This window comes from Astatotilapia calliptera, chromosome 7, assembly GCF_900246225.1.
Source record: "Astatotilapia calliptera chromosome 7, fAstCal1.2, whole genome shotgun sequence".
NCBI lineage: Eukaryota > Metazoa > Chordata > Actinopteri > Cichliformes > Cichlidae > Astatotilapia > Astatotilapia calliptera.
In genome coordinates, this window is record NC_039308.1 from 32,986,893 (window position 1) to 33,000,131 (window position 13,239).

General features: G+C 40.1%; 1 protein-coding gene across 1 annotated transcript in view; it reads right to left on the reverse strand.

Moving 5' to 3' along the window:
* Positions 1 to 5,690: 5,690 nt before the first annotated feature.
* ehmt1b (euchromatic histone-lysine N-methyltransferase 1b) overlaps positions 5,691 to 13,239 on the reverse strand; it is a 41,881-nt gene continuing 34,332 nt past the window's right edge. Inside the window, exons 14-26 of the mRNA XM_026174419.1 lie at positions 12,997 to 13,103; positions 12,712 to 12,834; positions 12,525 to 12,626; positions 11,144 to 11,248; positions 10,893 to 11,047; positions 10,627 to 10,797; positions 10,371 to 10,515; positions 9,535 to 9,612; positions 9,266 to 9,381; positions 9,029 to 9,115; positions 8,284 to 8,362; positions 7,974 to 8,143; positions 5,691 to 7,168 (exon numbers count right to left, since the gene is read on the reverse strand). Of these exons, the coding sequence (XP_026030204.1) occupies positions 6,979 to 7,168; positions 7,974 to 8,143; positions 8,284 to 8,362; positions 9,029 to 9,115; positions 9,266 to 9,381; positions 9,535 to 9,612; positions 10,371 to 10,515; positions 10,627 to 10,797; positions 10,893 to 11,047; positions 11,144 to 11,248; positions 12,525 to 12,626; positions 12,712 to 12,834; positions 12,997 to 13,103 (1,628 nt within the window). The 3' untranslated portion in view covers positions 5,691 to 6,978. The remainder of the gene's footprint in view (positions 7,169 to 7,973; positions 8,144 to 8,283; positions 8,363 to 9,028; positions 9,116 to 9,265; positions 9,382 to 9,534; positions 9,613 to 10,370; positions 10,516 to 10,626; positions 10,798 to 10,892; positions 11,048 to 11,143; positions 11,249 to 12,524; positions 12,627 to 12,711; positions 12,835 to 12,996; positions 13,104 to 13,239) is intronic.

Below are 13,239 nucleotides of genomic sequence, written 5' to 3' on the forward strand. Positions count from 1 at the left end.
ATCCTCACAGACACATGCGTGATGTTGTCTCCTCACTCTCTCTTTTTGCTTTTCACATGGTAACGTTTCCTATTCTTCTAGCTGGGCTTGCATATGTGATGAGCTTTATAGATGTTCATGCTTCCACCATTGTTTTGTATTGTTTCGTTTTGTTTTCTGCATGCGTGATCATTTTAATGAGCTGCTGGTAGTTAGTTGTTATAGGAAGTGGTTGCTACCTTGATTCAGACCGCTATAAATCAGGCAGGAGTCTGCAGAGATGAACATTAATTGCCGTTTTATGTGTGCCACTTACCGGAGACGATGGTTATGCTTTTCAAATTAGATTTGGAAACTGAATCTGCTTTGCCACTTAGATCTGTAAGTATGTTTTCTTTCATTCATCATTTTCTACGACAGTATTAATGAGTCTGAATATTGAAGTAGTCTGAATCCAGTTTCCTGTTTTACTGCATGTCATTACTTCAGCTTCATGTGAGTCACCTCCTATTAATATTCATAGAAGAATTGTTGTACTGGTGTCTTTTTAAAGCAAACAGATGACTGTTAACTGCTTGTTTCTCTATAGGTTTCTTTGTGTTTGTCCTTCAGGTAGCATGTGGTGTTTAAGCTATGTTCAGTTGGTCTTCTGCCATCCAATCACGGTGAGCCCATGTGGTTTTAGTTTCCACTTCTTAGCTGCCAGGAGTGCACCGGGTCTGGTTTTCTGCTTCTTTAGTCTATCTGCTGCAGGGTTTCACATGTTATGCATTCGGAGACGCTCTTCTGCAAACATTGGTTGTAGCATTTCCACCTTCTCGGAGCAGTGTGATCATTCTCCTCTGACATCTACGTAGCAGTTCTGTATTTTAACCCAGAGGACTGTCGCTCACTGGAAATTTTCTCTTTTTTTAGACCATTCTCTGTAAACCCTATGGTTGTGCGGCAAAATCCCAGCAGATCAGATCAGCAGGTTCTAAAACACTCAGTCCAACAACCATATCACGCTCACAGTCACTGAAATCCCCTTTATTGCCCATTCTGATATTTCAGTTTCAACTTCAGGAAGTCTTCTTGAGCTGCTGCCACATGATTGGCTGATTAGACGTGCTAATAACGTAAAAAGTGGGTGTAAACCAAAATTACGTCGACACTGGAACACAAAACATGTGTCCACATAATTCACATTAGCCAAACAAACAAAATCTACATGACCTGCTCACTTTACACTCTGGTATGACTTTAATGTCATCTCATATTTGTTTAGTGTGTCATTTTATATTCATTTTCATGTTGCTTTATTTAATTTTTTATATACATATTACGCTTTGTTAAGCAAGTTTCTTGTATTATATAACGCTTTAAATAGAATTTTTAATGGATTTCATGATTTCCATTTTCTTACTGGGCATCTTTTTCTTGTTTTTCTTCATTATGTAAATGAGCTCTAATGTTAGTATTACCTTTGCTTCATCTAAGTATTTGTTTAGTTATGTAATTTCTTTATTTCTTTTTTTTTACCTTTATACATTATTTAAGGTTTTATAGACTACATTTAATGTTTTAGCTTCTGTAACACAGGAATTTCACAAATAAACTTATCTTATTTCATAAATTTAACCTTTGCCACTGTATTGCAACAGATTTTATAAAGGAAGGTGTTGCCTTTTCAGCCTGAGTACACTTCATTTTAAAGCTAAACTGCATGGTGCCATTTATTCATGAACATGAGACAACATTTCACCATTAGTCATAAAACTTCAGACTTTTCTTACCTTTTTTGTATCTAAAGTATTCGGTTCATGTTAAAGTAGTTGCTGTGAAATGCTGATCATGGATGCAAACTCATTAGATATGACTGAGGAGACATCTGGTGGTTTAGCTGATTTACTGCAATAAGAGTTACAGACACTTGTGCTGTAGTTAGAACATTGAGTCAGCAGATGTCTGTGCAGTTGTGTGCTGGAAAAGCTGTTAAAATAAAAATTAAAAAAAATGGAAAATATCCAGAGCACAGGATTTGGTGACAGGATTAGTCTACCAACAGTATGATTTCCAACCAGCCACACCCAAACTGTCTCACCTCTGATTAGTGGAGGTGCTCTTCAGGTTGTCATGGTTCTTTATGGCCTCCCGGACACCATCTCCCATTTCTCGTCTGCTCATCCCGTCCAGGTGCAGAACAGTCTCGTACTTCTGTTCTGGGTCCTTGTCAGCGGATATCCATGAGGACTCCCCCTGCTCTCCAGTATCTGATGGCCCCGGCTCCTCCTCCTCCTCCTCCTCCTCTCTGACCAGCTTCTCAGGACATTCTCTCCTGTCAGGTGACCGAGCCCAGGTGTCTAAGTACTCCGCCCCCATCGTGAGCATCCTCCAGGAGCCGAACGTGGCTGAGCGAACCGCTGGAGCATGAAACAAGTAAACAGGATGATATTTATTATTTCTGATGAGTTTATAAGTTTAATATTCTAAAGCTTAAGACTCACTATATTGGCTGCCATTAAGATCCCTCAGATTGTAAAGAAATATATACATTATACAGGAATATATACAGGCATTTTTTCAATTTATTTCTTCAAAATATATCGTGCAGTTTTATTTTAGCTTTTGGGTGGAAAAAAATGCACACTGATTATGTAGAAGTTTAATAGAACTCACAAAAAGATTCACTCGGCTTTAAAGGGTTATGTTCATTCAACTGGTTTAATGATCATAATACAATAAAATGCCATTAAATGCTTGTTTTAAACAATCAAAGAAAAAAAAGTTGAAAACACTATAAATATATTATACACACTGCAAATTTTCGAGGCTGTATGTGTCATGGGCTGTCACATTTATATCACCAAATGTGTATATGTTAATATTACGCACCGTTTTTTCTTCTTTACAACTTTGTTTCAGTTCTGAATGGTGCCCAGCTTCTGTGACTGCACACCAAGCCTTAGATCATCACCAATCCTCCACCGTGCTTGACAGCAGCTCACTGAACTTTAACATTTAACATGCTAACTTTACATGTGTAATGATGAGATTTATGTAGCAGCTGAAGCTGTTTGAGCATCCTGGCTCAGTAACACCTACTCGAGCCTTTTTTAATGATAAGAAAATAACTTTTTTTTGTGCTGTTTCAAATTCTTCAAGCTCAAGTTTAAATCTGTAAAATCTGACATCTTAATCTCTGTATACAAAAGTAGACTAAGTTTGTCAAACTTTCCATAATCTCCCAAGATAATCTCAGCCAATTTTACAGCAAAGATTCCCAAGAACTTCCAGAGAGCTGTTAAATTAAAGGTCCTTTAAGGCCGAGACACAGCATCATAACATGCTTTTGAACAGCGAAATGACTACACATCTCAGACCTGAACACAATCTTCTATATAAATAATTTTTAAATGCATAGTATTCATGCAATTACAATAAACTAAAGTTAATTTGTTAATCTTCTTGTCATTTCTGAGACTTTAAACAGGAGCTACTGACACTCGAGTTAATCTAGAGGCCTTTACGCACCATTTACTGCCGTTATAAAGCAAAGAAATATATGGAAGGCAAACAAACAAATACATCGAATGTGAGCAATCCAGAGTTTTACTTACCATAAACCACGGTGGATCGTCTTTCTGCCCATCTGGAGTAGTGAGGAACGGCTTTCTTCATCGCTGCTCGGTAAAGCAACACCAGTTCATGCAGGTCTGCTGACAGGAGGCTGCCCTGTATGGCACCATGTGAAGGGGCACCAAAGACCAAAAGAAAACTTTCTGCCACCTTGGAATGCGGAAAGGCTGCTTCCTGCCCTGCCAAGCTAAAAACCTCCTTATCAGATAAGCCATCTGCGATGCTCGGGGAGAAATTTCTCTGATTCAATTATCGACTCAGTTTTCGCTGTCCACCCTGGTAATCAGGAAGGGAGCAATCATCAGCCAGTTTATGAGACCTACAAGGCCTCCAGATGCACAGTCACTCGCTTCCTGTGTTGTTTTTGCTTTTTTTTTGGGGGGGGGGGGGGGCTCCCTGCTGGTCCTATGGGGACATTTTTCAATCTTGGTCCACTGGGGGTCTTACAGCTTTGCTGCTTAAGTGACAGCATTTCAGCCTTCACTTTTCTGTTTTACATTTATCTGACAGCTTTACTGTGCAGGATAAAGTTTAACGTTCCAGTGTAAGAGCAATACAACAAGGGGATGATTTGGTTTCCCCTACTGGATCTAAATTAAAATAGTCAAGGATATATAGTGTTGATTTAGGCTGGCCAAGAAACCCTACTAAAAATGAACTTTTGAATTATTTACAAATACTAACCACTGTTAGCTGAAAAGAGGACCATTTATCCATTTAAGCAGATTTACTTACAAAAGACAAATCTATTAAAGCTACAGTTTGAGTGTATTCTTCCACGCTCGTTTCATTTATAACCGAATTTAAGAAAAAGGTGTGAAACTGATGGGTCTGCTCACTCCCTTTCACAAATATTATTTAAACTGTTTCAGTTGCATGTACACTGCAAGCTGCTTTGCAACATGGCAGCAATCCAATGGGCGTGACATGCATGTAGATATGGTCACGAAGGCCTGGTGAAGTTTAAACTGAGAATCAGAATGTAGAAGAAAGGTGACTTTGAATGTGACATGGTTGTTGGTTTTGTCAGTATCTCTGAAGCTGCTGATCTGCTGCGATATTCCCCCGACAACAATTTTTAGGGTTTACAGAGAAAGGCCAGGGAAAAAAATAAATAAAATAAATCCAATAAGCAGCAGTTCAGAGGATGACCACGATGTTTCAAGCTGATAGGAAGAAACAAACCAAACAAACAATTACAACCTAGGTATGCAGAAGAGCAACAGACCACCAAACTGGGTGCCACTGTTTGGAAATTGGAAACAAATTTGAGTCTCGATTTTTGCTCCAACATTCAGACAGTAGGGTCAGGACTGGGGATAAACAACAAGACAGCATGCCTAGTAGAGCCCCCTTGGGATGTGGTAAACAGGAGATTCCCATGTGTATGTGTGGATTAGTTGTCTCATCTGTAATATGATGAATATTCGATGAATGTAAGAAACTCCCATTAACCGCACAATATACAACCCCCCACCGCCCCAACAAAACCCAGAGAAGATCCTATTTTATCGTGCCTAGTTTAGTCTATTAGGTTGTATATTTTGGCATCACACATGAAGCTTTGCACACCAATTTTTATAGCTGATTCTCCCCCCCAGAGCTATACCGACAAAGATGAAGTGAACAAAGGGTCACACATTGGTCATTTGAACTGAAACATGAGACACGAGCACTGAATAATGTTTAACTACATGACTTTTGTAGACTTGATTGGCCAGAAAGCCCAGAACATTTTGTTCCTTGTATCAAAAAGCAAGAGCTCTCTGTTAGAAGAAGTTGATTTAGGTACTTACAGTCTAAACCGCTACAGAAATGAACTCATGGCACAAACAAGTTTAAAAATCTCAACTCATTAAAAAGGAGGCTGCGTATGAAGCGTCAGCCTCTCAGGTGCTGAATATTTAAGCCCATCTGTCAAACCTGGGCTGCTACTCAGTTTGTGCTGGGTCAAAGTGCCTGCAGGCTTCACCTCTTTAAGTAATGTGTTCATGGTTGACAAAGTAAAAGCTACGAGGAAGCAGTTTCTGTTCTAGCACATTTTCAGGAATGCATTCAAGCAGACTCCAACAAATGAAGCATAACAGGATAAATGCATTAGTATTAAATTTATTGAAAAAGATACAACCAATCAGATGGATGGTTCACGGTCCAGAAATATGTAACAGAACATAATGGAAGTGCATTTTTATAACCTTTTTTCCACCTATACCTTTCAAGACTTTGCACAACAGTCACTGCTTTACTAACAACATTTAAAATGACAGGTTGGCTTCTGTCGGCAAAAATCATGAAACTAAAATAGACTACGGCAACTACAATTAGAAAACTGGAGATAAAATTAAACTTAAAAAAAACTTTAAAACATTCTCTTATTTTACAAATTATGTTCACTTGGGTAATAAAAATGAAAACAAAAGTAAAAACCTTTGTCAGCACCATTTTCTTTTTTTTTTTTCCTTGCTCATTTTCACTTTAAATCAATTCGTCAACAAGAACGGCGAAAACGTCCGGCACGTTTCACACCCCGTACACATGCTCAATAAAAAGGTCAGCCAATTTATTCAGACTAGAAACGCCTCAATGCTGAGGAATGGATTAACATTGTTCCACTTTACAACCTATAACCACTTGAGGAGCAAATTAAAAGCAGTCCACTTCTTTCTCTTTAGTAAATTCATCTTCAGGTGTCGTGAAAAATGTCTGAAAAGTCCTTTGAAACACTCAAAGATGAATGACACCAAAAAAAGTGGCAACATAATTTAATATTTATCAGCTAGTTTTGCTGGAATGGTTCATGGTCAATAACGGAAAAGGTCAGAAAAGTAACACCCAGCTGTGCGCTGGGGCTGTCTTTGCAAAAGACAATATTACCCTTAATCAGTGACCTCAAATTCTTTGATGACTTTTGTAAAAGTCCACTGAAAATCGTCAGTCGTGTCAAAACAAAACAAAACAAAAAAAAAAAAAAAAGGGGGGGGGGGGGGGGGGGGGGGGTGAAAAAGGGAAAAACAAAAACGCACAGTTCTGCTTTCCAGCAAAGTGAAGTATGAAATGTAAAGACTGTTTTATCGTCTCTGTGGCGTTTACTGTGCGTGATGACATCACCCCCTGCTGTTCACATTACATACGGCGGAATAATAGAGCAGGAGGTTAGTCCAGGATGTGATTGTGCATCTCGTCTTTAGGTTCTCAACGAAGGTCAGTGGTCCGTGGTTTCAATCCAAAGTGGAGATACAGTACAAGTTCACCAATGAAAGTTTAAAGAGGATGTGGACTGGCGTCCCCGTGTGTCCGTCAGTACACGAGGCCAAACTTAGTGTGTGGAGCGTTTGTTTGTTTGTTTTTTTGTTGTTGTTTTGTTTTTTTGTTGTTGTTTTTTTAGGAGGGACTGGAAGGACTGTTGGAAGAGCTGGTGTCAGGCGACGCGCTGGGCTGCTGCTGGTCCTCGGGTGTGCTGTCCGCCTGCAGGGACGCCATTGCCGCTGAGGAGTACCTGCACTTGGATGAGCCACATTCACAGCTGAACACCTTGCTTTTGACTTCCCAGAAGTGGTCACCATAGTTAAATCTGAGAGGAGGACGACAGAAGAAAGGAAATGTTTACATAAAAGTGCTGCCACTTTTGTTGCTTGCAAATACAATCAGCAGTGGTTAAAAGTTAGCATTTTTTATAAATTGTCCATCCACTTTCTGCTGTTTATTCAGGTATGCCACTGACACTGTGGCAGTGTCAATTCAAAGCTCTCCAGATCCCCTTCAGCTCTTCAGCTGACATTCCAAAACCAGTTCAGAGACACAATCTCTCCAGTTTGTCCTGGGATCTCTCACCCAGGAAGCTTCATCAGCTAGCTCATTGTGATGTGGAGAAGCAGTGGGTCAACCCAGGGCCCCGTGCCTCATTCTTGCATGCCACTGTTGCCCTTAACTGCTGAGGGAGGGAGATGCTGCATTCAGGAGAAAACTGCAGCAAGTCCGGCATGTCTCAAGAGCCAGTATAAATGGCAATGGTACCATGGTGGCCACAAACCAGGAGCTCATTTCTTCCACCTGATCCATGATGTCACTCTTTCAGTCACCACCCACAGCTCATTTCCCACACGTAAGGGTTGGAACTAAATAGCCGTGCTGATCTGTAGCAATTCATCACTATGACATTACTAGACCCCAGAAACGCATTTATTTTGCTCTGCTGTCTTGTACAGCGTTGTTGTTTTTTAACTTTGTTTTCCTTTGTTTTATTTGTTCAGATTTTCTAAGGGGTGGGGGACCAAAAAAAACAAAAACAAAAAAAGACAGGGGACTGTGTTATAACAACAACAAACACAACATTGCAGAAAAACAGATGAACATAAATTAAAATAACTAAAGCTTACCCAAGCTCCTCTCCAGCTTTGATGTTTTCACTGGCAAAGAAGGCAATGTGTGGAAAGCGCAGGTCCTGGTGTTTCGTGAACACTCGACAAGCGAACAAGTTGGGCTCGCACATGTGGTTGAGGAAGCGACTGATATTTCCATAGAAACGAGCATCAATGCAATAGAGATCCTGTGGTTTGCAGAAGGGGGAATAATAAAATAAATGAAAAGCTCAAATTAAAAGATTTTTTTAAAAGAACTCTGCATACAAGGAAGAAAACCAGAAAACAATCCAACGTCTATTCAAATTTTTCTTCACTTTTACTTCACCTTGTCATCCAGACTGAACAGGTAAGCATCATTTTGCCTCATCTCTGCTTCTGCTTCAGAGATTATCTCACCGACATACCTGTTCAAAAACAGACGGGCCATGAGGGGCGGGAACATTTTAATATTCATCTTTTGTTCACAAGTTTGTGACATGAACCGTGCAATACACCAGACTTTACAGCCCAAGCTGGTTTGCAACACCCGTCCCTAGAAGAGTTTTTAAAGCACATTCAGAAAATCAGTCACATAAGGCACGAACTGCAGTGTACCGAAGGGCCGTAAAACAAGGAGCAGCACATTATTCATGACCGATTCCTCTTTGAAAAGCAGTGATTTCAGCCAGGGTCCAGTCTGACTTCTGTAGATAAAAAATTCAAGTCATTTATAACTTTCTGTGTTGGTCAGACATGATGTACCACTTCCTTTGCTAAGACAGATATTTCAGATGCTTCCATGCTCCTGTTTAAAACTAAACTTAACCAAACATCTGGTTTTGTATGTGCAATACTTGCATTTAGACTACTGACAGTCGTCTTGGGTCAGTCTTGGGACCATCTGGCAGGAGATAAAGATAAAGCTGCACGTGCAAGAATAGCATTTTAATTTTTCCCAAAATGAAAGCAGAAGTGATAAAACACAAAGTCGTGGCCACTATTCTCCTCGTTTTCAAACTATAAATTATGCTGGGAAACACTGAAGGATCGATCCCTACAAAACAAGTGTTATTGGGCTGTCTTTGACTTACTCGCATACAAAAGTCCCTTGTGGTATGTCTTGCAGTGCTTGGACACCCCAGCCTTTCTTACTGGTCCTGAACAGCTGGAGTCTGGTCCTAGAGGACCAGAAACATCTTTAAGCAACACTCATCTTTTTTACCTTCACACAGCAAGTAGTGCAGCTGTTCACATCAAAACTCTGTTATATACACACATGCTGGCTTACAAAGCCACAAATCCTTTAAGAGTTGTATTTGTTAAATCACCTGAGTCCGTTTTGCACTACGCGGTTCTTGCAGGTCCTCCAGCAGGAGCACGCATGGTTACACTCAAAGATGAGAGGAGGCTCCTCTCGGCAGAATTCAGGTAGAAGTCGACCACTCTAAACAGGACAATACACACATGTAGTGCTCTCTATGAGCTTGATGGTTTCAATGATGGTAGTTACACTAAACTGTAGTGATTTAATGTTGGGTAAAGCTTATTTTATTAAGGTGTAGGCACACTTTCAGACTCGCAGATTGCCCGTTCTTACCTTGTCGTACCAGCAGCGCAGACTGAGCTGTCCACACATGCAGATACTCGCAGAGCAGTCTTCCTTACAAACACAGTACTGCAACAGAGCAGAAAATAATATAGGTCACTTCACAATGCAAAGAAAAACCTATAGTTCTTTTTAAAATGTCTAATGGCACTGTATTACTGATGGCTTGGATCAAATGCAACACAAACAACGTTAAAACATTTAACAGAAAGTGCCGGAACAGTCTGATCATGCATCCACTCCAAAAGTAAACTTTTGACCACAAGTGTCTGCAAAATTAGGTGATCTGAATCAAAGGATTTCAACCTTAGCAACAAAAAGTGGACTGAGATAAATGAGTGAAATCACAGGACTTCCTGTGAAGTTCTGGTAATGTGCTGTAACTTGTTTCCAGGTTTCAGCTGCACCCTTCCTCCCCTTGGCAGTTATGAGCCAGCATTTGTGGATTCACAACGTGATCGTTTTATTTATTTTTTCTTAAATACAGATCCAAGTACATTGTAAGTTACGATGTGAATTCTGTGTTATGTTGCAACAGTGAAGAATTTTCCATAGATTACTGGGTCCAAATCTGGATCGCCTCCAAAACTTCATCACTTCTAAGTGGAAACGCAAATTCATCTGCAACTTTTTGAGTAAAAAGAAAAAAGTTTTCTTCTTGAACTTTGTTGAGGATACTGGATCTTTGTGTTGATGACAGGGGTTTCTTCTGTAAATCTGAACTTGCTGTTCTTCATGCAGACAGTTTCCTTTTAGTTTGTCTCTTTATCGTTTGTTGTTGGGGTTTAAGTAATGTTAAAAGCCTAATCAGATGGCCTTTAGCTCACCTGTAAGTGTGTTATGTTCCTGTCAATATTCATAGGGGAAGTAACACAGTTTTCGGGGATGTACTTGTAGCCATCTGGGTAAGGTTCACTGTCAACTGCGTTGACACAGGGGATGGGAACTCGCTCTTGCCCTAAAGCTATGTCACTGTAAATGGACAGAGAGACAGTTTAGGTGCTTTAATTTGAAAGAAACAGGTGGACAGAATCTTGACATCGCTATTTATGATGCTTTATCCCTCCCAGCCTGGTCTTTAACCTGTGAAGGGCTTTCTCTTCTGCTTGACTAAGCCTAATGTTTTTGGCATCCCTCTCCTTCCTGTTGGCCTGCAGAGCGCCCCAGGCCTTCGAGTTGTGGCTGCAGCAGTCTGGAGGAGTTTCTCCCTCGCGGTTCTTCAAAAACACATCTGCTCCTCGAGACAGGAGGAGCCTGATGAGACAAAGAACACATTTTACCGACTATCTACGACAACAAGGACTTTTTTTAGCGCCGTTATTATCCAGTAGGTGGGGCTGGCAACTCACGTGATGCAATCCAGGCGATTCTCCCGAGCAGCAATGTGTAGAGGAGAGTCTCCGTGGATGTTGACAGCTTGCAGATTGCAGTGAGCGTTCAACAGCAGCTCCGTTATCTCCACACTGCCAGAGAATGCAGCCCAGTGAAGGCAAATGTTTTCTTCCTAAATGAAGATAACCCAAATAAACCCACAATTAGCCAACATTTAATTCTTCTGCAAAGGATTTCAAACCTGGGGTGGAGAGACTTCTATGCTAACCTTGTCCCTGATGCTGCAGTCAGCTCCTTTAGTAAGAAGCAGCTTCACCTGGTCTGCATGTTTGTACTCTGTGGCCCAGATCATGGGCGTCCAGCCTCCGTCATCCTGTGGAAAATTAATAATGGGCTTGAAAATCAGCTGAAGAAATACTGAAACAACATCAATCCAACTACATATTGGAATTCCTATTTTAAAAAAAAAACAAAAACAACAACAACTAAGAAGAAAAGCACAGCTTTTAATTTTCAGTCCTCCTGAGTACAGAGTAGTAATAAAGGAAAGGCTGCTTCATTACGTCAAAGCTGTCCTGATGCTACATATAGCAAGTTCCTACATCTTAATCCAAGACACATGCAGCAGAGTGCAGCACGTCATGCATCAATTATTCCCAGAGAACCTTTTAAGCCCAGTTACAAAGTGCTTTACAGTAAAAATACACACTGGAAATCCATCCTAGTGTGTCACATGAATGGAAAACAAGTAAATCAATGAATATTTATTTTTTTTAATGGAAGTTACAGATCATATGAAACATATTATTCATTACTGAGCTTTGAGAGCAACAATTTTTAGTGCAGAGGACATCAGTCAACCAAAACATTTTAGCTCAGTGCAAAATGTTTGCTTTGTAGGCAGTACACTGAATAAATAAATAAACTGAATACGAACGTACATCCTAACACGAATTACTATTATATAAAACTTTGTTTATCATCTCTCAGATCTGAAATTTTAAGAAACTTAAAAGACTGGTGTGGAAGTATTTTAAACAGGTATGGGGAAAGACATTTTTACAGGGTTTCAACAAATGTAGCTAAATTTAGGATTATGTTTTAAATTCTACTTTTAATGTCTCAAAATGAAATTTTGAAAACTGTACAAATTCTCTAGGATTGAGACAAGTTTCATGTGTACTCATGAGCATCCACAACAACTTCATCTATGTTGCTTGTTAGAACTGCTTAAACCATCAGATTTAAGCAACCAGCATCAATCATTTTTGATTAATGATGCATTTGAGACTTTTTAAGGACCCTCAGGAACCTGGACACCATCTGTTTCTTTGCCCATGGATCAGAAGCTTGATACCCCCTCATCTACAAAGCAATCATGAAACTACAGCCAGAAAACCAATCTTTTGCTAAGGTTGAAATCAACTGGGAACAGGGTGACTATGGGAAGCTGAAGTAAAAGCACACATGTTTTTTTTTTGTTTTCTTATAAACTAGGATAGCTGTTTTTCACTGCTTGTTAAAGCTAAGCTAGTCTACACATGGCTCTGTAGTTAACACATAGACAGAGTGCTGCATCCTGAAGCTGTACATTTCAATCTTGCAGCCTCTCCCCTTCTTTCACAAGAGACATTTTTAAGTGTACTAACCTGGCAGTTAATATCAATCAGTCCAGTGGACAGAAGGTGCTCAACAATCTTGTAATGGCCAGATTTGGCCGCTAGGTGGAGGCACGTGAACCCTTCAACATCCTGAGAATGGCAGAGGATTTAATTATTGACCTGGATCTTTAGTTGGCTGATGGGAACCTCAGAGAAAAATCTGGTGCATATTTACCTTGTGCATGGCACTGGCTCCAGCTCTGAGCAGGTACAGGACCACCTCCATGTGGTTGTTCTCACAGGCTTCCATCAGAGGAGTCCGCTGATCTTCATCACACATGTCCAAGTTTGCACCAGCCTGAAACATCATACAAACAGCTAATGTAAAACTGCTTCCACAAAATCAGAATCATTAATATTAGAATAAACCTCTGGTTGAGATTTTTTATTTTAAGGTTTTTGTCAGAAAGTTACTCAAAGTTTAATATTTCCGTCAGAGAGATGTGAAGCACAAGGTTACCTGAACAAGCATGTGGCAGATGTCTTTGTAACCTCCCTCTGCTGCTGCGTGCAGCGGGGTGCGTTTATTCTGCGATTCCATCTTAAAGTTCGGGTCAATACCGTCCACTGGAAGGTAAAGGAAGGCGAGGAAGATGCATGAAAATACCTGCCAACGTTTATGTTTAAAAAAAAAAAATAAAAAAAAAAAATCCCCCCCGACACACACTTCTGTGTAAACTGTGCCAGCTGTCCAGCTTAGAGC